This window comes from Pholcus phalangioides, unplaced genomic scaffold (genome assembly GCF_987345545.1).
Source record: "Pholcus phalangioides strain wild (caught in Gottingen) unplaced genomic scaffold, Ppha-v1.0 ptg000004l_1, whole genome shotgun sequence".
NCBI classification, from domain to species: domain Eukaryota; kingdom Metazoa; phylum Arthropoda; class Arachnida; order Araneae; family Pholcidae; genus Pholcus; species Pholcus phalangioides.
The window spans coordinates 16,753,137-16,778,809 of NW_028301597.1; the positions used below are offsets into that span (position 1 = coordinate 16,753,137).

Sequence of the window (25,673 nt, forward strand, 5' to 3'; positions counted from 1 at the left end):
TTCACGTGTAAATGCAGGAATAGCACCAAATAATAATAATGATACGGAAAAGTTTAGAATTTTTCTACTCACTTTTCTTGCCGAAATTTTCGTCGCTCGACCTTACCCCCTTCCCCGAACGGTATACGTCGCTGCCACTTGTTTTCACGACATCTTTAGTCTTTTGTTACGGTTAATGTGCTGCTCATGGTTATTATGGATGATTCTTATCGAGTTTTGTTTACAGCGAGTATTCAAAAACCAAAAACATAGTATTCAGGAATGGAAGAGCAGAGAACTTTAGCGTGGCTATTTCTGGTGAAAATAAAGACACAACTGTCACATAAAAGATGAAAGCCGAAACCGCTGTGGACCCCCCCCCCCCATTTGTTTTATCTGAAGAGACACTAAAGGCAAGGGGCATCTGAAGAAACAGGTGGGATGAAGATAGCGTCCGTTCGTGTGAGTGGAAGCCGCGATTCTGTCAACACTCTCCGTGATCGGAAACTAAAACTATCCCATAAATATGGCAAAAAATGATTAAAAAAGAGGAGGACCTAAAACTTCTGCACCCATAGAGGGCCTCTCATAACAATATCGGTGCTCTCGTAGAAACACTGAAACACTTCTTGTAATCTATGAGTGAATATCTGAACTCACTGAAGCCTATTTTTGGGAGAAAATAAAACTGATTGAATATTGGTTTTTATGTAAGCCTATAACTGCATGTAAAACAATGAAAAATTGTATTGTTATGGAAAATTCAACCAAATAACGAAAAAAAAAATATATATATAGTATACAATTGTGTAACGGAAAAAACACGACAGTGATATTGGCGGGAAAATTTCTAGGATATCGCGCCAGAGTGTCGTTGCCGTTGCTACGGATTTTTAATAATGGTAACCAATATTTTTTATAATTTAAAAATTTTAAACAAGTAAACATCGGTTCAAAACGATTTTTTTTCAGTATTTTTTTCAAAATCATAGAAAAAATTGAAATATTCTGTATAAAGGTTCATCTTAAACCTCCGATATATGAGAACTATATTTTGCGGCGAAGGAATACACTCTCTACCTTTCTTTCACTGCAAAGTTAACCTGAAACAGACTATAGTTGTCACCGAACGTGCCAATTTAGCGATATTTATAGAAAAATGCATTAATGGTTATTTATAGGTGACAAAAAGGCCATAATACAGGGTAAATAATGATTATTTACATAATTTCAGTAACAGTATATATACAGTGAAATCTGTCTAAGACAGACGCTATACGAGACGGAAAAACTTGTCTTAAACGGAATTAAAATATAGTATGAATAATACTAAAAACAGCCAATAGGTGGCGCTAACATACACAAGTCAAAGAATTGCAAATAGCGAACAGAATGCCTCCAAATCGTTTATTACAGCAGTATGTGTTCCACATGACCACCACTACCACAGGGGATAACACATTGCCGGCGAGTCACAATTCCAGCAACGGCAGAGTGCAGCAGGTACACATACACGGTTTACAACGGTGAACTGATTGTGGATTAGGAGCGCAAGTTCTTATAACCGTCTCATTTGCATGATTCCACCGATGTCCCTCGTAGCAACGCCATTTATCGACTGTTTTTTAGGTTTTTCCCGCCTGTCAAAAAATATTCCCGTGACCTAGCGATGCTAATCCTGGAAAGCGTTTTTTATTTCGGTTATTTTTACGGTTTTTATTCATTTTTGAAGTTTCTACGGGCTTTTCGCCCACCCTGCATAAGGGTGACCATATAATTCGTATTTACGGGACATACTCATAATTTCGCGATGTCCAATTTTCATCGTATTCTCAACGAAGTTCGCTTGAATTTTTATTCTTTATTGAGATCAAAAATAAAGGTTATTTTCATAACTTATGAATTACATTATGATAACTATGATTCTAATCATCATATAAACATATTCGTCTCACATATTTGCAAAAAATATACTTTTTTTTGGTGAATTACATTTTTATCCATCGCGAATTCAATAGTCCTTATTTCTTTGTCATTGGCGAACTTTCAGCAATTACAGCGATAGTTGGCAACTTGACAAAATTTTGATAATCTGTTTGACTATAATTTGCATATTTATTATTTACCTTTGACAATGCAAAATGTTTGGCTATGATTGGCGACTTTTTTGCTTACCCTTGACAATGTTCTGGGCAATAATTAGCAACTTACTTGCATCTAGCAATTTTTTTCTATAATTGGCAACTTTTTAGCCACGACATTTTTTTGCTGTAATTGGCAATTTTACGTGCCTTTGGAAACTGTTTCAGCTGTAAAATATTACTTGGAAATATTACTTGCTCGAAAATTCATTTTCCTTGATTTGGTGACTTTATTCGCAATTGAGAATTTTTTCAGCCATAATTAATTGGTAATTTCATTCGCTTTTGACAATGTCTTTGGCAATAATTCCCAATGCCTTGTATGGCTACCAATTTCTCGTATTATTATGGTTTGTCTCGGTATTTATCGTAGTATATATTGATATGTTAGAGAGTGCGCGTTGTTACTTTTTCAGCGGAACACCTTTCGCGAGCAGGTTGGAGCCCCTTAGCGGACTGAATTTTGCGAGCTGCCGGATGGTGTGTACTCCTGAACTATGTGATCTGCTGCTTTTCCTAACCAAACCGATTTTTGTATGATGTATGTACAGGTTGAACCAAAATCCACTCAACATTTTAGCAGCAATAGCAGCAGCTCTTAAAAAATTAACAAATCACCGTGTACCAATTTAGGGTGTAAATTCAGATTCTTTTACCCACAAAAACAACATGAATATTTCTGCTACATGTTTTGCTTAAGAAGCACAGACATAAAAATTAGGTTAGTATCAGAAACAAATGCCCATCCACGAAACTGTCGTCACTTTTTTTTTGTTCCCGCTTATGTTCAGGTACTTTTAAGAGGGTTCTTGTAAGTAGAGTTTGGTTGATGAAGCATAATTTTTATTATTCTACCAGAACGGGGAATTTTCTGCTTCAGATTTACGGCAATTCTATACAGACACAGATTTAAATACAATCCGAAAAATAAATAGTACGACAGAGTCAGTTTTACTTATAGGCGAAATTTCATAAGTTTTTAATATTTTTGTTCCTGTCGATTTGATAAAAATTCAAATTCATGACGTGAATTTTGATGAAAATCACGTATTCGTGCGTGGATTTTTTGTTTATGAATTTTTAAGAACTCTAGCCTTTTTTTTTTTTTCGTCCACCATGTACGTACACTGGCTTCCAAAATTTAAGCACGCTACGGCTTATATAAAGACACTGCTTTAACTATGCGCCCCTTTTTGATTGGACCCTCTTGGTTCAGTCCCTTCATGTTCAACCTTTGGCGCACAGTCCTGGCAGATATTTCCATACTAGGTGATGCTGCAACCATAAAGGTAACAGTTCAGGAAGTCACTCATCCATTCTGCTTAGCTACTAATTACAGCGATAACTGATAATCAGAGAGGGGGGGAAGGGGGGGGAATAATCCTAAGTCGACTAGGCAAAGCTCTACGGTCAACTGTTTGACTTACTTACAATTGTTTCCATAATCGGTAAATTGCTATAGTAGCCAAGTGGAATCGACGAGCGACTTACACAACTATAACATCCATCGTTGCAGCGTCACTTGGTAAGGCGATATCTCCAGGTATTGTGAGGCCAACAGCTCCATATGAAAGAACTGTACACCCCAGTACCACATGTTGGTGTTCCACTAACCGTCGCTGCATCGTTCACTAACTTGATTTCAAGGGAAAAAATTTAATTTAACAATATGGATAAAAGAGTAACCATCTACTCCATATCACAACTGCCACTTCCTATGTATTTTAATTTTGAGAGAAATTTATAGTTCATCCTTGACTACTAAATTGAAAACATTTGCGTTGATTTTATTTCAATTTGATTCATAATACGAAATGCTTTTCCCTATTTTCTGATTACGAAATTAAATCTTAAAATAAAATAAAATTAGAGTTTTCATGTGTGAAACCTACATTTTTTTCCTATATAAATATATGACGCATTCTTTTTTCTATACCTGCAGATCCTCCAACCATAACACCGTTTTCCTTTCCAAAGAACACTGAAGAAGGTCGGCGGGCCAGCGTAACGTGTAGTGTTCCGACAGGCGACCCTCCCATCCACATAACCTGGCTGAAAGACGGCCAACCGATAGTGAACCAGGAATCGATTTCTCTAGAAATGTTTGACGACTTTTTATCGGCTCTGGTCTTCAAGTCTCTAAAACTGGAGCATAGTGGAGTATACACATGCTTCGCCTACAACGACGCAGCGAAAGTCAATTACTCCGCCGTGTTGTCAGTCAGTGGTAATATGATACATTATCCTCCTCTCATCTTGTTAAAACACTTTTATTTTCAAGCCAAAAATTGGTAAACATAGATGATGGAATTTTAGGGGCAAAAAAATATAATAAATTACCATAATCGAATAAAGTCTTTATATATGAACTACTCAAACTAATAAACGAACAGCAGAAATATCGCCCGCAAATTGTCTTTTTATCATTTGAATGCTTGAGTTTCAAGCATTCAAATGATAAAAAGACAATTTCTGCCGTACATATTCAGTGTCATCTGCATTTAACAACGATGGCTCCTTTTCATGCATATGGCACTGAATACGCGTGGTTTGAGTTATAATACTACTTAAACTATGTAGTAGATACTCAATAACTTCATTGGTTTCTCAGGGATATACCAAACTTCAATGCAGCTAGTTCTACGAGTGTAATGACCCAGATAGTCTTTCTTTTTCCTTTACACCTTACGATATCGCTTAAGAAAAATATTGCTACCGATTTATTTGGTAAAAAATGTTTCTTTAGAGTTATTTCTATGCTTTTAATGTATAAAATCTAAATCTTTTAATACCCGTCATGAGCGATCTCTATCTATATCATAGGTTCCAACTGGTATTGGACACCTGTGGGAAAACTTTTGACATATGTTAAAAAACTTTAAAGCTCCACGGAAGTTTTACTGGATTTCAGGTGTATCAAGAGTTGTAAAATTTTAAAGTGGTGAAGCAATAAAATTATATTATACAGTGTATAATATATATTACACATAAACTTTGCTATATTTACTCTGCTTTACCATCCCTACACAACCTAGGTACCCCTTCGTACCGTTAGAAAATACTTGCAGTATTAGTATATTCTACCATTTTATCTCTGAATAGGTGACTGACGGGATGAATTATTGTGAACTTTAACCATTGGTTTCCGCTACATGAAGCTCAAAATCTAAATTACGTCTGTACTAAATGCAAATATATTTTTTTCATTAGTACATATCTGAGGTACCTCGACGAATAACAAGTACATATTCGCTTAATACAAATCATGTACCTACGATGGTGATATACTTTGCGTCTTTACCGTTCACAAAATCTAACCTTAACTCGAAAGATTTTAACGCAATTACTACACCAAACATCACGTTTTATATTGTTTTTGTTTTAGATGATCTGATCTGTGCAGACGTTAGAGGAAGGAACTTTCTAAATATCGTGCGCACAGCCGACACCAATTTTTAATCGGTATATTTCGAAAGAATATCGTGAAAGAATTTTTTTTCTTCTATTTCGCAGCACCAGCAAGATGGAGAATCGAACCAAGTGACCAGTACGCAGCAGTTGGGGGAGCGGTGGTATTCGATTGTGTCGCAGACGGTAGACCTGAACCAAGAGTGATTTGGAAAAAAGCCAATGGTATTTATTAGACGCCCCCTCCCCCTCCTTTTGTGAAACCACCGCATTTTTATACTATTTGGTTTAGTATTTTCTTTTTTTTTTCAACCCATTCATATTGTGGCCGATTTTTTATTATTTTCCTTCAGGAGAAATTGGAGGTGATTATAAGACCGTGATCAGCGGCTCGCACATGCAAACACTTGTGAACGGGTCTCTTGTAATCAGGGATGTCGAAGAAGCAGATGCTGGCCGTTATATGTGCGAAGCAAGCAACGGTGTCGGTTCATCCATCAGCACAGTTGTCACGCTCACCGTCCACGGTATATAATTGCATAGTTTTAAAAAGAAAACGACATAAGTAAAAATGAAATGACTTGATACTTGATACATTCTCACGAATCTCATCGTGATTGAATCGAAAAATTTTTTGCCTCAAGAAATAATTTTATTTTTATGAAAATTATTTATATGTTTATTCACAGTCCCAGCTTATTTTAAGTTGAAGTTCACATCTCAAACCGCACGTCATGGGGAATCAGCAAAAATCCAGTGCGAGGCATTCGGCGAGAAACCTGTAACATACTCTTGGTTAAAAGATAGGCAGCCGTTTCAAGCCCTTGGTCATCCGAGGTAAGATTTTCAATCATTAGGAATTCATAATCATTTACTGGAAATAAATCTTGAAAAACATACTAAAATGCTTTCAGAAACATTGGGTTAAATGTATAAATATACGAATGTTTCTTGCGAATGTCACTATGTTTTCCGCTGCAACGGATAATAGAATCGATAAGAGCTATAGATTCAATATGAGAATAGGATTCAGCGAGTTGGATTAGGAAAGATGGACCTTGAGAAGAAAAAAAAAATCTGAGAAAGAGAGCAAGATAACAAATTCAATTTGGAAGACTGATCTAGCAGAACTTTCGATTTATAGATCTGGTGTATTTTAAAGGTACTGAAAATAGTCAGCGTGACTACAGCGTGTTGCTTTGAAAATTTCTCCTACGTCGAAAATATAAATTTTTAAAAATATATATATTTGTTGATAGAAGACATGTGTTTATATCCCTTTATCCTTACACCATAATAATTTCAGGAGGGAATGGGTGTAATCTGATTCTGAACAATATTTCACAATCCAAGTTAAATAAACGCAGTGAAAGGTCGAAACGAAGGTGAAAAGGTGATATTTAAAAATGAATTTTTTAAATAAATTTCAATCTTTAATTTGTTCCCTTTTTATCCTTCTTTATTCATATACTATATACACACATTCTAATTAAACCCTCAAATTTCTCTGTTTTAGACTCAACCATTCGCAAAAATTACAGCCCATCTCTTTGACTCTTCAGATAGTCACAAATTTAGCTTCTTTCTTCCCAAGAACTATTATCGACTGGAACAACCTACTACCAAATATTATAGATTGTACTACGATTTCTGAATTTTCCTGTAACATCAATCGCCATTTTTGTCATACCTGACCTCTGCATCCTCTTGTATACGCCTCGGACAAACAATATTGAATAAATAAATAAATATACAGGGTGATCATAAAATAACTTTGCCGATATTCGAGTTCCAAGCTGCCAAAAAAAATGAACTAATGTGAATGAAATTTGAGATACAGTTGTTTCTCGAAGTGTTCGAGAATGAGACGAAAAACTAAAAACATAGCTCTCGTGATTACGGTTACAGCAAAATTTTAACAATTATAATGGCAACATTAACATTTGCATTGCAATGTGATTTGTGCAGTAAAAACCATAAATGCCGTTAGAAGGTACCTGTAGCATGTTATAAGCCGGGACTAGACGCAGACAAAGAAACACGCAGAAACAGCCAATGCCGATCCCATTTCTGTCGACTTATGTCCTTCCACCCATCAAGGGGTTAACGCCTCAACTCCTTTTTAAGATCGTTCTTTGCGTGCGTCCTGCGCCGGCGTTTATCATGCTACAAATACCATTCTTACGTCATTCATGTGTTATCCCTGTGCCGATCACTGATCAATGCATAAAAGTGAGTGTTCCTATTTGAATTTTTCTAAATTTTGTTGTTGAGACCTTAACCACGAGAGTTAGTGTTTTGTTATTGCCCTTCATTCTTAAACGCATACTTTGAAACACGTGTATCTCAAAATTTTATTCACATTCCTTGATTTTTTCGGCTACAAGGGACTCGTACATCGGCAAAGTTATTTTATGACCACCTTGTACATACATGCATTCATAGAAATATTAGATGCTTGACACAAGCAATAACGTCCCTCCCTTACGCACTTGGATTCTGGTGAATTGTCCCAATGACGAGGATATCAACTCCCAAAGCGCGCCCCAACACAATCCGGAATCGGTATCCTTCCTCCAACGATATCACGTGCAAGTTTGTTGTGAGTTCAATCATTGCCTTCTGTATCTGGTCAGCAGCATTTACGAGGACAGTCCCAGTGGCTTAATGTTGCGAAGCCTTTCTCGGACAGATTCGGCTGCAGCATTCTGTCGCACTTCTGTCGAAGAAACAGTAGAGAATAGAAATACTCAGGCGTGAAATTGGATTCAAGGAATAGGAAAAGGAAAAAGACGCGAGTAAACAAAAAAAGAAAGAATTTCTTGCGGTAGAAATCGCACACATGGGACTCTTATATGGCATCGCCATATGACGACCGGGTGTGCTATTACAAGTTTATGATAATTGATCCTATTAGTTGCCACTTTATACCTAGGTGCATAAATCTCGTCCCGCGTGGTGGCAATCCAAAACTTTCGATAGTTTTTTTCGAATTCTGCAAATCAATCCTCAAAATATTCCATTGCTTTGAAACAGTGTTTCTCAAAGCGTGAGTCACGGCTCGTAGGTACATCGTCAACTTTTGTCAGGGGTGTCACTGGGAGCTGAAGATATTGATTTTTGCGCCTATTTATGTTTTGAAGTGGTGTTTATATAAGTGAAAATATATATATATATATACTAGACTATTCTGGGAAGCCAACTAATTGGGCAAAGGAACCACGGGTTACAAAAGTTTTAGAACCCCTGCTTTAAAATATAGTATAGGACGTAGTGTTTCATGTGATAGGCATATGAATTTTTAGTAACTGTACGGAAACACCATTTTAAACGAGTATTGTTATAAGGATTTAATCAGCGTTTTTGCTCGCGAAGAAATAATTCATTGCCTACACCATAGTTTTCCAAACTTTTTGTTCCATCGCCTCTTTCATCAGAATTATTTTTCTCTCATCGCCCCCAACTCAAGTGAGCCCATAGCATCCTGTGTTAAATCCGTAGCTTCTATCCCTCCGTACCATTCCATCGCCCACCAGGGGGCAATATTGCACACTTTGGGAATCACTGGCCTAAACGGTCCGTAAGACTGGTTGAAATATGCTCCGAAAGCAGAAAAGTTTATTTATCAGTGCTTTGTGCGATCGAAACACATCCAATTCCATGTAGTCATTGAAAAGAATTATTCCATGCAAGAAATTTAGCCACGATTGCCGAGATTCTTTAACAATAAAAAATTATGATTCAAGTACAATGCTGTTATTAACTGTGACACTTCGATTCTCGTAAAATCACTCCAAAATTCTCACCTGCAACTGAAATAATTTCTGACTTACCAATTATGACGCAGAAAAAGAAGCCATATTTATAGCAGAAGGACCACAAAAACCGTATCATTGCATGATCAGGGTGATTTGTATGACAGCTGGACCACAAGAACAATATTTTAGGACGGATCCCAAAATGGGAATATCAGAAGGACCCTCTTCTAAAATTAATCATCATCATTTAACCATCTGTGATCAGCGTATGAATGTAGTAAAATCGTATCCACGAGAAATGTATTCTAGAAAAATGAGGTAATTCGTATAATAAACGGACCACGCGTGAGCCATATTCATGTTATGCACGAGATATAGCAGATAAATCACGAAACCTTTTTCTTGTATGATTAGGGTATTCATATAGCAGAAGAATCACGTAACCCTCTCCCAGTATGGTCAAGGTTTTTTTTCGTATGATAAAGATATCTATACAGCTTAATGACTACGATAACTCTCTTCTTGTATGATCAGAACATGATCAATTTAGTAAAACAATCGTGAGAATACTATTCTCGTGTGATATTAACAGTATTCTCTCTCCACTTTCGGTTGATACGCATATTATATTGGGACCCCGAGAACCATATTTTAGGAACGATCCCGAGATTTAGCTTTAGGACCACGGTAATCTTCTGGTACGATCAGCATATACAGCAGAAAGATCACGAGAATCCCTCTTCTTCTATGATCAGCATATCCTTACAGTAGGGCCACGCGAACTCTCATGTAGTATGATTAGAATATTTATATACAGAAGGAGTACAAGAATTCTCTTCTTCTATAATCAAGTTATCTGTATAATAGCAGGACCACGATAATCAAATCTTAGAATAATCATATCTTCTCATAGTAGAATGAACTCCCTCCTCAGCTCTCAAGACTAATGCCGTTTGAAATACATCTTGCAAGCTCTTGAAGTTCATTTACCCGTTTTTGTACGATCGGAACACGAATGATTCCCTGTAATTATAAAAAAAAATTAATTTATTATTATTACTAACTGTAATTATATAAAAAAAATTGAATTTGATTTGAAAGTGGAAGAATTCAACTAAAATATTTATTGAATCTTATTGAGCTAATGTAACTGGTATAACTCGAGAATACAACAATGGTTTCAACCTGTACTCTTTGGAGTGTAGCTTGTAAGGGCTCCACAGCGGCTTCAAGGTATAATTGAAGATATTAGTAAATTTACTAAATATGTAAAAACAAGAGGCACAATAGGCTCCTCCATAGAGACTGGTCTTTAAAAAAAGGGCATCAGGATTAGAAAAGAGGGAAACTGTTGTGCACAGTATTATAAATATTCAGAAATTTAATTACGTGTTAAACAGATTCTGTCATTTATGGCGATCAACTCAAATCTCATTCCAAATGCATTTATTTTGTAGGAATAGGGTTCTGGTTTCTTTTTCGGTGATAAAGAAATAAAAAAGACATTGGAGATAAGTACCTTCTTCTAACCCAACAGGTTATCAAACTCGCGACACCTGTAAGCATCCTTTGGTAATTTAAGCGAGTATCTTATCGGCTTAGGCTACCGCACCTTGTGTGTTTTATGGTTCGTAATGATTCATGACGAAAAAAAATTCAATTCAGTAATAATTTATATCTTCTGTCAATCACGTTTAAAAACGATTCAATACTTACTGTTCACCAGAAGAGGGACGCTGCGTCAGAATTTTGAAACCTACCTGCTCCTGCTGTACGTGCGTGCGCCGTTAATATTATATGAACAACTTTCCTATCATATGAATAGGAAAAAAGAAACTGGCAAATTGAGTCGATATTTTTCCGAGTGTAATGTATTGCTTTGGGCCTACTACTCACTGTCTCAATACTTTTTCTTATGCATTTACATCTTAAAGTTGGAAAACACAATTTTAATGTTGAAAAGAGATGTAGTTTTTACCTCTCACACATAATGCACCATAAAGAGTGAGAGAATATTAAATCTTTCTTCATACGTGCTCTCACACACATACACACACACACAGTCACCATTTTATTTAAATTAATGAGACAGTTTGTACCTGAATTTCTATTCATGTGTGAAGGCGTCTGGCAAATGTTGCACGTCTCAAGTGATCCGCGATAATAGCGTGACTACGACTTCCAAATTTCTGATAGCTTTTCTCAGTACTTTGTACAACTCTTCTTATCAGACAGTACATTTATACATGTAAAAAAAAGAAAGGAAATAAAAAGAAGGGTGCGCTTGGAAGGTTATTTCTCCATTTCTTGTGACTACGAGACTAGAGTATGTGAATTGCTGTTCTTGAGTTACAATTCCCTTCCGATAAAGACATAAAAATCTTATCAGTATTCCAATCGCATGAAGTTCCCTTTTCCCACTGCTGTTATTTTCGCTGATGCTCTCTCTGTCGCCAACTGCTCATCGAATTTTACACGAATCAACTTTTTCTGAAGTAAGTTTTAGAGTAACTTCCACCTTCTGTTTTTTTATTTATTTTACTTTTCCCTCTCTCTTGTGTTGTTTCTGTAGGTACGTGCTACGGGAACAAATGCTCGAAAGCGGTGGCCATCTCTCGGAGTTAACGATTCACGTCTTGGAACGTCAGGACAATGGGCTGTACACTTGCGTCGCTTCCAATGCCTACGGCCAAGACGAGAAAAACAATCAGCTCATAGTGCACGGTAAATGATCATCACCTCGGTATATACTCGATTATCGTTAATCTCTATGATACACAAGTGAGTGGTTTGAAAAAAAAATGTTTCTCAAGCACATATATAGTCTTGTTTAAGACTGGAGTCGTTTATGACCGTTGCTTCCTGTTGCTGATATTTGAAAGTATTGCGCTTAATCATTAACTCATTAACTGACAAACTTAAGATTGGAGCAGATTTTTCCAAAACTATTTGTCTTGTCGCCCTCTTCTCAAATAGTTTTTCTCATCTCTCCATCCTTGCTAAGTTACAACATAGGATCTACGGCCTAAATTTAGCGAAAATATTGGGAGGTCTCGAACATATTGAGGAAAAAAGGGCTCAAACCCAATACCTCCATATGTATTAAGAGACATTCCGTCAAATATTTGGATGGGGGGAAGGTGGCTCAATACACAAGGGCTCAATAAAAATTTTCTCCCATGAATGTATCCCATGGTGTATCTGTAGATTATTCCGCCCTCTGGTTATTTCCATTGCTTCTACAAAGGACGATATTGCTCATTTTGAGAGTCACTGGATCAAGAGAACGATTTTCCTTATGAAGGTAATGTTCAAAATAAAACCTCCCTAAGAGTGGTCCGCTTAGTTCATAAAATCTGACCCTTAAATCTGTTCCGAAAACACTAAAAAATATACTTATGGAACAGAGTATTTTATTGGGAATTGGACTGATTTTCAATGGCAAAGCTTAGGTGTCGGGAAAACAACATTTAATGCTTTAATGTTATGAGTGTGATTAGAGCTGTGTGTGCATGTTGAGCTGTGCTGGGGTTCTTGAGATGATTCACCTCATACGGAGCTTGTGTGGCCTCTCTTTACTCACACATACACCTACATGGACAAATAACGCAACCAAAGTTCCTTTTAAAAAGCTTATCTGTCTTTTCTAATGGAAATAAAATAATTTCGATTTTTTGCAGTTTCAATTTTTTTTATAAATGTATTTTTAGAAAAACCGGATCCTCCGACGAATCTAGAAGCAATCCACACAAGCGGACGGAATATCGCGATACGATGGACCAAAGGCTTCAACGGTAACAGTCCTATAACAAAGTTTGTTCTGGAGTACACTCAGGGTGAAGGTAATGTATATTTGCATTAATAATTGATTGACTGTTATGATATTTCAATATAGGTAGTAATTGGAACTTTTCTGGAATTTTTTTGAATGCGCATGCTGTAAATGCCATGCGCGTAACTGGAAGGAAAAGGAACGATTTTCGAGGTTTATTAATAGTATGAGAGAGAAATATATGATGAGAGGGTAAAAGATATTCTGCGTAGTTAACTAAGAATGTTACCAACTGACAGAATTGCATGGCATCCATAAAGAATTCCGATATGATAAAGATTTTAAATCTTTTGAAAAATCATATAAAATGGATATGAAACCTATATGTTACGTGTGTGTGTTGATAAATGTAATAAATCCGGTCATTATGCATAATCACCGACCATTTCGGTAAAAGTTGATAAGTTTTTTTTTTTTAATATACCGACAAAATCTCACTTTTATCGCCTATTATGCATAAAACCCAAGAGGCGGTGATAAATTTGATAAATTCTAAAATTATCACATTTACAGGTGATTATGCATAATATCCAATTGCCGTTGGCAAACGTGATAAATTGTACTAAATTCACCACATTTGCCGATTACTGTCCATAATCGATATTTCTTATTGGTATGATAAACCGTTTTCTTTTTCGTTGTAAAATATATTATTTAGACGGTACTTGAAACCCAGAGGCTGAACCGGATCAACGAATTTGAACTCTGAACTCTGTGATTTAACGAATTTTTCCCCGAACATCCCTGAAATAACTCCAATAATTAACTTCTATTTGACAAATTCTGAAATGGAACCTCGATATACAAATTCCTATTTAACAAATTCAACAATCGTTCCCCGATATAATTATCACCCATTTAACAAATTCTATGATCGTACCCCCGATATAACAAAATTTCAACCAACTTCGATTTAACAGAGTTTTACAAGTTCTTGCACGTATGCAATCACACCCCAATATTACACCTCTAATTTAAAAAATTCTATAAAAGGACCGCGATATACTCATTTAGGAATTTTTTTTCATATTTATCAAATTCACCAATTACACTAGGTTATTTATTATGCATAATCACCGGCAAAAGTGATCATTTTTAGCATTCATCAAATTTATCCTCGACACTCGGTTATTATGCATAATCACAAGTAAAAGTGATAAATTTATCAACCTTACATAGAAGATTGGTGATTATGCACAATAACCAGTTATTATGCATAATTACCGATTTATCACATCTACCCGTTACATGTATCTTTGGTAAAGCTATACTTAACAAAAGACACGAATGGATAGACTAGCCACCGCTAAATTGTAAGGGAAGTATTTATACGCATAAATTACTCTCCACGGATGTTCACATCGAAATTATGATAATTACGAATTTAGACCCAGTAAATGGCGCAGAGATGATCGTCCACACACTGGTATTTAAGTGGTTCATAAATTACGTTGCGTAATTGCTGAGACTGACCGCACATTTAACAAAATACCCCTACTACTAACATTTCCTCGCATATTAAATAAACATCGATTACAAGAAAGACATAAAACAGATATGCCGATATTTACCGGAATTTTTGCAATAGCGGAACTATTGCGATAGGTTTTATCGTAATTATGTAACGATTTATTGTACGTGCTACGTGGGGAGGGGGCCGGGAATAATTTCGGCACACGTATAATAATCAAGTTAAATTCCGATCTTCATCTGTCTCAGATATGTAATTGAATCGACCAACCAGCTGTTGGCAGCTAGCTCGTATGCGTGTGGAGCCTTGTCATCTACCTCGCATTTACATATACCCAAGCTGTTTTCGTCCACGTTATCATATGGGAGAAACTATTTGCTGGAATTTGCAATATCCGCGGCCATTTTCCCAAACATAACACGTATTCATTAAACCTAAAACTCGATATTCCGAGGTTCATTTTTTCCAAGAAAGAAATCGAACTGATCATTTTTTTCCGAATATAGCCTACTGTTCCTTTTTTTTAATGCTGATCTTCCTTTTATTTCATGCAAAATTCAATGGCAAATAAATATTATAATTATACATATTAATATATTTATACAGCATGTCTCATGTATAGCGTCATGTTTTATGAAAATTTCGTAAAAAAACATTTCGAAAACATTTATATCTTCATGAAGTATATATACTCATGTAACGATTGATGAATGAAAAATTGTAACGAAATGTTTATGAAAATTTCAATTTTCATCGCATGATTTTTGTTACAACTTGCAGAGTTTTCAATCAAATTTTTACGAAATTTTCATAAAACATGACGCTTTACATGAGACATACTGTATAAATACGTTGTATATCAATATGTATAATTATAATATTGCATACTGTATAATTATAATATTGCATACTGTATAATTATAATATTGCATACTGTATAATTATAATATTGCATACTGTATAATTATAATATTGTATACTGTATAATGATAATATTTATTTGCCATTGAATTTGGCATGAAATAAAATGAAGAGCAGCATTAGAAAAAAGGAATGGTAGGCTATATTCGGAAGAAAATGATCTGTTCGATTGCTTTCTTCGAAAAAATGAACCTCGGAAGATCGAGTTTTTGGTTTAATTATTCTCACGAAAACGCACAGAAAATGTATTACACAAAGTCAGTATTACATTGTTAAAGTTACGAGTCATTTGCAGCCTTTTCTGATACAGGATTGGCCAAACACTTTTTTTATTTAATTTTTTGTCGGTCCCTTAAATGCACTCTGGCCTAAATTCTCATTTGAAATGGTGAGTAGCAATATAAGGTATACAACTTTGACCGAAATTTCAGAACGATCCTTTTCAGAACGATTCACCCAGTATTTTTCTAGAAATTCGAGAAAAATTGTCTAAACTCTAAAAAGAACACAGACTTTTCAAAACATAGCGTAATAATGTTCATGCGTGTTATTGTCCGCAGCATCGTATTATCCCTGTGGGAACTTTATTCATAAACAGTGAAATCTTAAGAAATGCAAAGGGTTGTCGGTCATGTTTTCATAGAAAACAAAAAAGTATATGTTTAAGAAGTATGATAGATAAACATATTTCATTTGACCAGACTTGTATCTAATTAGAGTCCTAATTATCATAATGTAATTTATAAATGATGAAAATAATCTTATAATTCGAAAATTCAACTGAGTCATGTTGAAAGTATGGGAATCTATAAAAATGTTGGGACGGCCAAAAGTGGGGGAATATCCCCTAAAGTACAGGTCACATGTTCACTCTTTATATACACGTTTCCAAATGTGTATTATATCCAAATGTGCACGATCTTTAACAAAAACAAATATTTTAATATATTTTTGTTCTTTAAAAATATTTCGAACTGTATTTTGATCATTCCTCCGATTAAAAATGAAGTGCTGCAAAACAGATACGGTGTGATTTTAGAAATTCAGATTTTTTTTTACTTATAGTCCGCAGAATAATACGCAAGAAAATACGGTACTTGAAATCACAAACATTTTATTTTAAAAAGTGTGTTTTAATCTTCTTTGACGAGAATGACTAAAAACCTTCGGACTGCAAGTGATATATTTTGAAGAGCACCGCAGTTAGCAAAATATTATCATTTCATCTAAAATGTTCGATGTTGAATAGAAAAGATAACAAGAGTAAGAAAGTATGTGTTTTCTTAAGTAAATTTGAGTCGTCTATTTCAAACTCAAAGATTCAGTTCCGGCAATTCTTATGAATAACAAATTACACGCAAAGATCTACACTTTCTGTCAATTCGTAATTTACGTAGTTCGATTACAGAAATCTAATTAAAGTTTCGGGTTTGTATGTGTTATGAACTAGGTTTTACCTCGGAGAAATCAAAGCTATTCTCTTTGTGAGAATTATTCATATCAATTCAATGGATTTATTTTCAATATTATTAAGCCCCCTTCGATGTGATAGGATACCAGTTGGTGATGATAATGTATAATAGCAGTTGGTTTAAAGGACAAAGGAAAATATGCGAACAACGTTGAGATTTGAAACCACGATTTATTAACTGACTGGATTAGAAACGGAGCAGCGTTTTGGTTCGAAATTTCGTGCTCTGTGCTGTGTGTATGAAGCTATGTACTAGGTTGGCACAACCTCCGACCAGTGGGCCAAATGCGGCCCGCCAGGTGTTCCATCCGTCCCACGAAATTTTTTTTCAGTAGAAAAGTATCCATACACAAAATACGATAATAACATAACATAACATAACATTTTATTTGCTTATAGGACATTAGCCCGTTGTAATGGCTGGCGACACCTCTCATACATCATAATTGTTTAAAAGCAAAACTGGAAAGAAAAATTAAACATTAATTTCAAACAAAAACAAATATTGTTAAAGAAATTGTGGATATCTAAAATAAAATTTCTATTAGATGAATTAGTATTTAGTAAATTTATCAATCCAATCTGCAGTAAAATTAATATAATCACAGTGTGGTAAAATATATTTGCTACGGTAAGCACGGAAAAAAGAATAATTAACTAGGAAGTGTACAATATTTCTATTGAGTCCAGAATTGCAAAGTGTACAGATCTCGTCACAGTTGTAATAAAACGAAATTCACCCGTGTCACTCAAAAATGATAAACTAGATCTTAATCAGAAGAATGTGCGAACAACTTTAAATGGTAAATTAAAATTAATATATGGCTCATGTAAGAAAGAAAAAATTAAGTGTTTATAATGTGGGAAATTTGTTGAATTCAGTTATAGTATTTATGGTAATAACACGTTATATTGTGATTTAAAATACAAGGAATGGTACTCTTAATTTCGGTTATAGATAGGGACCAGAAATAAGGATATCGATATTCGGATAAAATATGTTTTACTTGCGATACCCAATTAAAAGTAGTATTGTAACGAATCTATTTTATTGAGTATGGATATTTTTATTAACTCTCTGTGGCCTTATACCACATAATGTGTTTTGTTTATTTATACGTTGTTAAAAGAGGTGAGAAGAGAAAATCTATCTTTCAAGAGAAGAGAGCGTGAGTTGGAATGTGGCTTCCGTCCTGGAAGGTTGTTTATTTTGAGTGTGCTTTGAAATAAAGTCTTCTTCGTTAAGTTTTTCGTGCGTTAATTAGAAACCCCTCCCATATCAAGTGTCTAGGAATATCCCGCCATCTCACGGAAAAGAGTCACACCTCCACCCGACGTCGGTTACAGTATTGCTATTTTTCTGATTGTTAAGAGCAATAAAACATTTCTTAGTCAGCCTGTTATCATCAAGATTAAGAATGCTGACCCATGAGTTTAAAATTATTTTAATTACTGAACGCTTTAGATTTGCTTGTCCAATTTCATATCGTATTATGTAACTCGGTGTATTAAATCTCAGGCGAAAGATCCTCTTTAAGAAAGTTAAATTAACATTTTCTATTTCATCAAGATATACGCAACTCCAAACACCAGCACTGTACAATAATACTGAAGTTACGAGAGAATTAAATAATTTTAAATGGGCTCCAAGATTGTTACATTTAGTTTTAATTAGTATGGGTATTAAGGAGTTAATGGCAACTTTTGCTTTATTAATAAAAATAAAAGAAGCCTGGAGAAAGAACCAGAAGAAGAAAAAACACACCTATGTAAGTATATCGTTTTGACACGTCTATTCCTCAATTTTTCCAAAACCAGAGATCTGATTTCTCGATTTTACTACCTTTTCTGAAAATAACCACTTTTGTTTCGCTCAAATTAACAGCCAACTCAATGCTTTCATAAAAAAAAGTCAAAAACGAAATTAATTTTTCGTTGTAAGTTTTGCTCCGTATCAAAAACCAGGACCATATCATCTGCATAAAGTCGGATATGTACCTCAGTATTGTTGGCCGTATTTTTTTATTAAAAATACGGGAAATTGTCAAAAAATATAACGGGGGAAGTAAAGTTTTAATTACAGCCAATTACAGGCGAAAAAAATTGTCAAAATTGTAAAGTAGCAATTTACAACAACAAAAAACTGTCGAAAGCTAGCTATGCTGCCAAAAAAAATTCCGAAGGTCAGTAAAATTGCATGCATTACAGCCAAAACATTTTAAAGGCAAGTAAAGTCGCTCTGTAACTCTATATGCTGAAAAATATATGTTTAACACAAGTATACGATAGATGAATATATTTCATTTGACTAGACTATCTAATTATTAAATTGAAGTCATAATTATCATAATACGTTATCATGAAAATAATCGTAATTCTTGAAGTATGGAGATCTATAATTATGTTTGGACGGTCAAAATTATGGGAATATCCTCAAAATTACAGGTCATGTGTTCACTTTATATACAAGCCCGCGAGCGGCAGAAATACCGCATATTTGGCCCGCGGGCTGAAAAAGTTGTACACTCCTGCTCTATACATTTCGTACCTGAAATTTTCAATTTTCTTTTTATTTCGTAGCATAAAGATTCATGCGTCTTTTTTTTTTTTCATCCAACTGCAGCTGGATGGAATGGGCCGGTGAAGCATATGATATTGAACGGTGATAGGCAGCAAGTGAGCGTTGAAGATTTATCACCGATGACTCAATATTCGTTCCGAGTAATAGCCGAAAACGCTATTGGACGGAGTTTGCCGAGCATCCTTCTCAACATCGTCACCGAGGGTGAAGGTACGTCGTCATTGTTTCGTTCCGAATACCTACGAATATATATAAAAGAAAGAAGAAAATATTTCCGCATAGTTTTGTCTCCACTTTTGTAATGCGTAACAAAATGGATACGTGTTTCTAGTCTATCCGAAAATTTATGGAGGCGATATAAATAAGCGGCTCGATATATACGTATATGCATATGTCTCGAGATATTGCAAGTCCAATATCCGATACGAAATAAGCGATGGAGGAAATAAAATGTTTAGGAAAGCGGCCAAAGAGTGAGAGAGAAAGTTTGTGTGAGAGAGAGATGAAATTTCTTTCGTGTTCTTATCTCTAGCGTCACGACAACGACGAAATGCCAAAAAGCTCCGCAATCGTCGACATTTATATTCCATCAAATTTGTTCCTGGAGATCTCTGAAACCTTTTGTTTACGATCTCACCCAATTCTTCGTCGTTATTATTTCGTTGGAAACTGAAATTGAATTTTAATTCCAATTTTTCTAGACTTTTTTTTTCACAAGAATTTGTTCAAGATCCGATTTGATTTCACCATTTTCCAACGTATGCATTATGATACTATTTTCTCCTACTTTTCTATCCAATTCTTCGACGATTTTTCTTTCGTTTCTTTTACTTTTTAATTCAACCATTACAGAAAGCAGTCATGTACAAAAACTAACAGAGGGTGATTCTAAATTCATGGGAGAAGCTTTTAGAATATAAGCCAATGTAAGTAATACAGGGTGGACAAAAAGTCCCTAAAAAGTTTAAAAATTCATTAAAACCGGAAAAATAACCAAAATAAAAAACGGTTTGCAGGGTTAGCATCACTGGTCACGGAAATGTTTTTAAGACAGAAAAAAATAAGTAAAAAAACAACAGATAGGGGTGACGTTGACGTACACAAGTCAAAGGAAACATACGCAAATAACGAACAGAATGTCTTCAAATCGTTTATTACAGCAGTATGTGTTCCACATGAGCACCACAGGGGGGTAACACATTGCAGGCGAGTCACAAATCCAGCAACAGCAGATTGCAGCAAGTCTGGATGTATAAATGACACCTCTCGGCGGATTGCATCTTTCAGTTCCGACAGAATGGATGGACTGGATCGATACACCCGGGATTTTAAATGTCCCCATAACCAAAACTCTGCCGGTGTCAAATCTGGAGACTGAGGAGGCCATGGGAACCTGCAACGCCTGCTGATGATTTTGTCTTCCCCGAACGTCTGTATCAGGAATGCCTTGACTGGAGTAACAGTGTGACTAGTTGCTCCATGTTGCATAAACGTGACTGTAGAAAGCGCATCGCTTTCACGCAAACATGGTACGACCTTCTCGCGCAGAAACGTTAAATAACGCTGCGCATTCACCGTAGCCGTTGTCCACCCATTTACTGGACACTGCGTTTCAAAGAAGAGGGGTCCTATGATGACCGAACCTGTGAAACCACACCGCACAGTCACGTTTGGGGAATGCAATGGTTTCTGCGTGTACTGCGTGGATTGGACGCCACCCAGATGCTGCTGTTATGGGGGATTAACGTCGCCCTGAAGCGAAAAATGAGTTTCATCTGTCCACAAGATATTGAAGACCCAGATGGGATTCTGTTCGATTTTGGAGAAAGCCCACCTCGCAAATGCTTCCCTCTGTACGGTATCCACTTGTAAAAGTTCATGGCACGACTGCAATCTGTATGCTTACAGATTAAGAATTCCATTAAGAATATTGTGTATCGACGATGGTGGAAGCCCAAGCGTCTGGCAGAATCATGAGCACTGCTGGTCCCTGCAGATGTTTCGGTCGCTAACGCTTCCTTTGCAACACGCGATGAACATGTCTTCCTTAAATATGGTCGTTTGGCTCTTACACGATCCTCCAGCGTTTCAGTTTCCTCAAACCGCTGAACAAGCTTTATGAGGCCTGTCGCTGTTAATGGTCTTTTTCCAGTCCTCACATTCTTCTGAATTCGGAATTTACGCAAGGCAATGGTCGCTGATTCCTGGTTTACGTAAAACAACATCCCCAACAAAGCTTTGTCCTTCGCACTCAGCATCCTTGTTCACATACACGGTTTACAACGGTGAACTGGTGTGGATTAGGCGCGCAAGTTCTTATAACCGTCACATTTGCATATTTCCACCGACGTCGCTCGTACCAGTGCCATCTATTGGCTAGTGTTTTTAGTTTTTTTTCCTATTTTAAAAAAATACCCGTTATCTAGCGATGCTAACCTTGAAAACCGTTTTTTATTTCGGTTATTTTTCCACTTTATTCACTTTTAAAGTTTCTAGACTTTTTGCCCACCCTGTATAAGACACCTAAACAAGCATGTTTTATCACAGAATGTTTAGTTGAATTGCAATAGTAAATATTGTAAAGATGTTTTGAAAGTGAGCACAATAAAATTTCATCCCATTAAATAATATCACATCTTCCGACGTACTTGCACAATATGTGCTACTCGAAAGTACGGGGGAGGGGGTTGTAATGGGTAGACCCCCCTCATAATGCAACCTAGATATCGCAAAATTTACCACAAGACTTCATATACCGCTTGCCATTGTTCGGCGCAGCATAACCTTGATGGTCTTCACACAAATATAACCAAACTTCAATCCGAAGGTTCATATACTCCCAATAAAACCAAACTTTTTTAACTCTCTGCTCCCTAAAATGATTGATAGAACATATCAAAGCAAAAACTGTCGGGAAAATATAATACATTGATGCCTCGAGTTGCGAACGTTTCGGCTAACGCTATGGGAACGTTAATTTGGAAAGAAACATCTTTGTTAGCCCAGGTATCACTGTATTTTCTTTTGGTGAAATGTCTGTTGCGCATTCATTAAAAAAACCACTACCGCCTTTGCTATTGCGATTCAACCATGCATTCTATGACCAAAAATGATTTTTTGCGTGTCTTTTACCACCTCTTAAAGGTTGTCCCATGAATTTAGAATCACCCTGTATAAACTGTTTGTGTTTTTTTACGTAATGAAAATACTTATGTAAATGGCAGAACTACTACAGTGGAACTTGGTTAATTGAATCGTGGTTAATTCGAATTTTGGATAATTCGAATTTTGGATAATTTTTCAATGTTAAAATTTCTTCGTTACGTCTAATTTTTTTTCCTCGGATATTTTGGATAGTTCGAAGTTTGAGGGAGGGAGGAGGATCATGATTTTAGTACATTATAATCAAACATAGGCATTTGGGGAAATTGCACGAACGGGCAGACATGGCTTTTCTCGACTAATTTGTTAAATTTTCATTATCCAGGACCAATTCGCTAAACAGTAAATCATTAAAACTCAAATTTAGCCTTTCCCCCCCCCCTCCCCCAATGTGTGTCATTTTTCCGACCTTTAACTTCTTTCTCGAAAGCCATGCTAACATTCCTTGTACTGAGCAACGCATAAGCCAGTCCTAAAGATAAACTCAAATTTTATGGCAACTTGTAATAAAAAACGAGCACGTCTTCCTTTGAAAACGGCACTCTTTCACGTCAAAATGTATGCCAGAATTTTACCCATTTGTGATCACGAGCATTTTTTTCGAAAGACTTTGCAGCACACATACGTTTTCTTATAAGCTGTACTCAAATGCGTACAGTTTTTTGTTAAGCTGCATTCAAATAAGTACAGTGGGTATAAATGGGTTCACACTTGCTTTCCGACTTGGATTTATGCCGCCAAAAGATTTTGGATGGCTAGTGAGCAGTTTCAGAAGCTAAAGTCCTTATAGAAATAATTCAAAATGCTAATTTGTAACTTTTTTTGTTAATTTAATGCCTATTTTCAACATTGTTTATCCGGAATGCGTTGAAAATATGCACAACTTGATATTGATTGTGTTGTTGAAAGTCTCTTTCACACTTATGTGGAAAAAAACACCTAACAGCAAGTTTCTTCTTTGTGTGTGTGTGATTTTTTTTCTCACTTATATGTGAATTTTATCACCAATTTTCAGTTCCCGGAGGACCTCCTAGAAATGTCCGAGCGATTGCCACTGATTCGAAAACAATAGAAATAACATGGGAGGTGAGTAAATACTTCAGTGAACACAGATGTTGCTTGTTGGATGTTTTGTTGTTCAAATCGAAACTGTACGAATAGGGTATTTATCGTCGAATGTTTGTAAGTTAATTACGAAAATTAATGTATTTTCTTTCTTTTTCTTCAATCTAACTATCAAAGATCCTAGATACTTCGATCCTTTATTATGTAAACAGCCAAATTAGCATGCGAATAGGAATAGCACTCTCAGCGTATTGCTTAACATTTGGAGATATCTTGATGTATTTTCTGCAATGTTTCCAAAAAATTCCATTCCATTGATTACGGCTATGAATACTCCAATGAATGGAAGAAATTAAATTCTCGTATCTATAGCAAGATCTTCAGTCGGAAGACTTTCTTCATGAAACACACTTGTTAATTTATATTGTAAGAACGAAATAATTATGATAGACTTAAATGCATATACAAATACTTTTGTATAGAGAGCGTATCGAACAATTTTATCTGTCTAAATTTTTCTTTTCAGTGTAAGCTTTACACACTTATTTAATGATGATTACTTTGCACTAAAAAGCACTTTGTGTAGCTGTTGTTTGTTTTTTCCAGGGAAAAAATCATTTTTACTCATATAAAGCGCTTTTCTTTCGGTTTGTTTCAGCCACCACCTAGAAATTTACAACACGGAAGCATTAGAGGATATTACATCGGATATCGTTTGACTGGTTCCTCGGATACGTTTGTGTACAAAACGGTTGATGTGCGAGACGGTGGCCAGGAGCTGCGGTGCGAGATTACGGACCTCCGTCACGCTACTGAGTACAGCATCGCTGTGCAGGCCTTCAACGAAAAGGGCGCCGGACCACTTACGGACGAGGTGTCCATCCGCACTCTTGAGTTCGGTGCGTGAACCGTGAGTAATTGACTCTGGTTATCCCTACGTCACGTTTCTCCATCGCTACTTTGTCCGATTTCTTTATTTTAGAGAAACTTACTTTAGGCATATTCCATAAATGAAATGCCATCTTAATCCCACTTTTTTCAAGAGTATCGTCGAATCGAAATACTCAAAGCTCTTTCAGGGCGACACACAGTGATTCATGAAGAAGCGTACAGCTTCCAGAGATGTTATAAAACAGTAAGATTTGAAGAGACATGGATTGCAACTGCGATCCCGTAGGTAGAAATGTTCATAAAGTTTGCGAGGTAGGCAATAGCGCGTTTGACGTGAAAAGTCTGTCAAAATGGCTTAGTCTGCTGGGGAGAATGCGTTAAGCAATATTCAATTGTACAAAAAATAATATGTAACTGTTGTGCTATGACATTTTCAATCCAATTGAAGTATAAAGTTGTCATCGCCTTCCTGCAACTGTGGCGTCAACCGAAGACTTAACACATACAGGAAATAGCCTCCCGTGACATTTTTCTCGTGAGAAAACATTCAAGAATACAAAAATTCCTTCTCCAGTGCAGATGCTGCCATTTTGAATTATGATTTACGTGTCACACGCGAACTATTGCCATTAGTTTGCGATAAACAAACAAGCAATACTAATGCTGTAAAATAGCAATTGAATTATAACGCATAATCGGAAAACCCGCTTAATATATTCCCAGATATTGTGTGCTGAAATTGCTAAAATCCAATTAACAGAGGCCGACTGTAATAAGTACACCTTGATAACAGATTGTCTTTGTGGTCCGTGTCATCAACTGTTACTGTTTTTCACAGCATCTTTTAACTGTACACTTCTTTATAAATCACCTTCTTACTCGTATGAAATTGTGTGTGTGTGTGTGCGCGCGCGCGGACACCAAGTGTTCAAAACTCAATATGAATGTTGTTACTCTGCCTCTCTTGATGCCAACAAAACAAACTCCACGGTT

General features: G+C 35.9%; 1 protein-coding gene across 3 annotated transcripts in view; it reads left to right on the forward strand.

Moving 5' to 3' along the window:
- The window catches only part of LOC149086608 (cell adhesion molecule Dscam1-like), a 171,459-nt gene that overhangs the window by 123,091 nt on the left and 22,695 nt on the right, over positions 1 to 25,673 (forward strand). For all 3 annotated transcript variants that reach the window (XM_089230988.1, XM_089230989.1, XM_089230990.1), the window contains exons 9-17: positions 4,063 to 4,347; positions 5,634 to 5,753; positions 5,882 to 6,055; positions 6,218 to 6,365; positions 11,859 to 12,010; positions 12,997 to 13,128; positions 19,605 to 19,772; positions 23,740 to 23,810; positions 24,448 to 24,688. In XM_089230988.1, the coding sequence (XP_089087114.1) occupies positions 4,063 to 4,347; positions 5,634 to 5,753; positions 5,882 to 6,055; positions 6,218 to 6,365; positions 11,859 to 12,010; positions 12,997 to 13,128; positions 19,605 to 19,772; positions 23,740 to 23,810; positions 24,448 to 24,688 (1,491 nt within the window). The remainder of the gene's footprint in view (positions 1 to 4,062; positions 4,348 to 5,633; positions 5,754 to 5,881; positions 6,056 to 6,217; positions 6,366 to 11,858; positions 12,011 to 12,996; positions 13,129 to 19,604; positions 19,773 to 23,739; positions 23,811 to 24,447; positions 24,689 to 25,673) is intronic.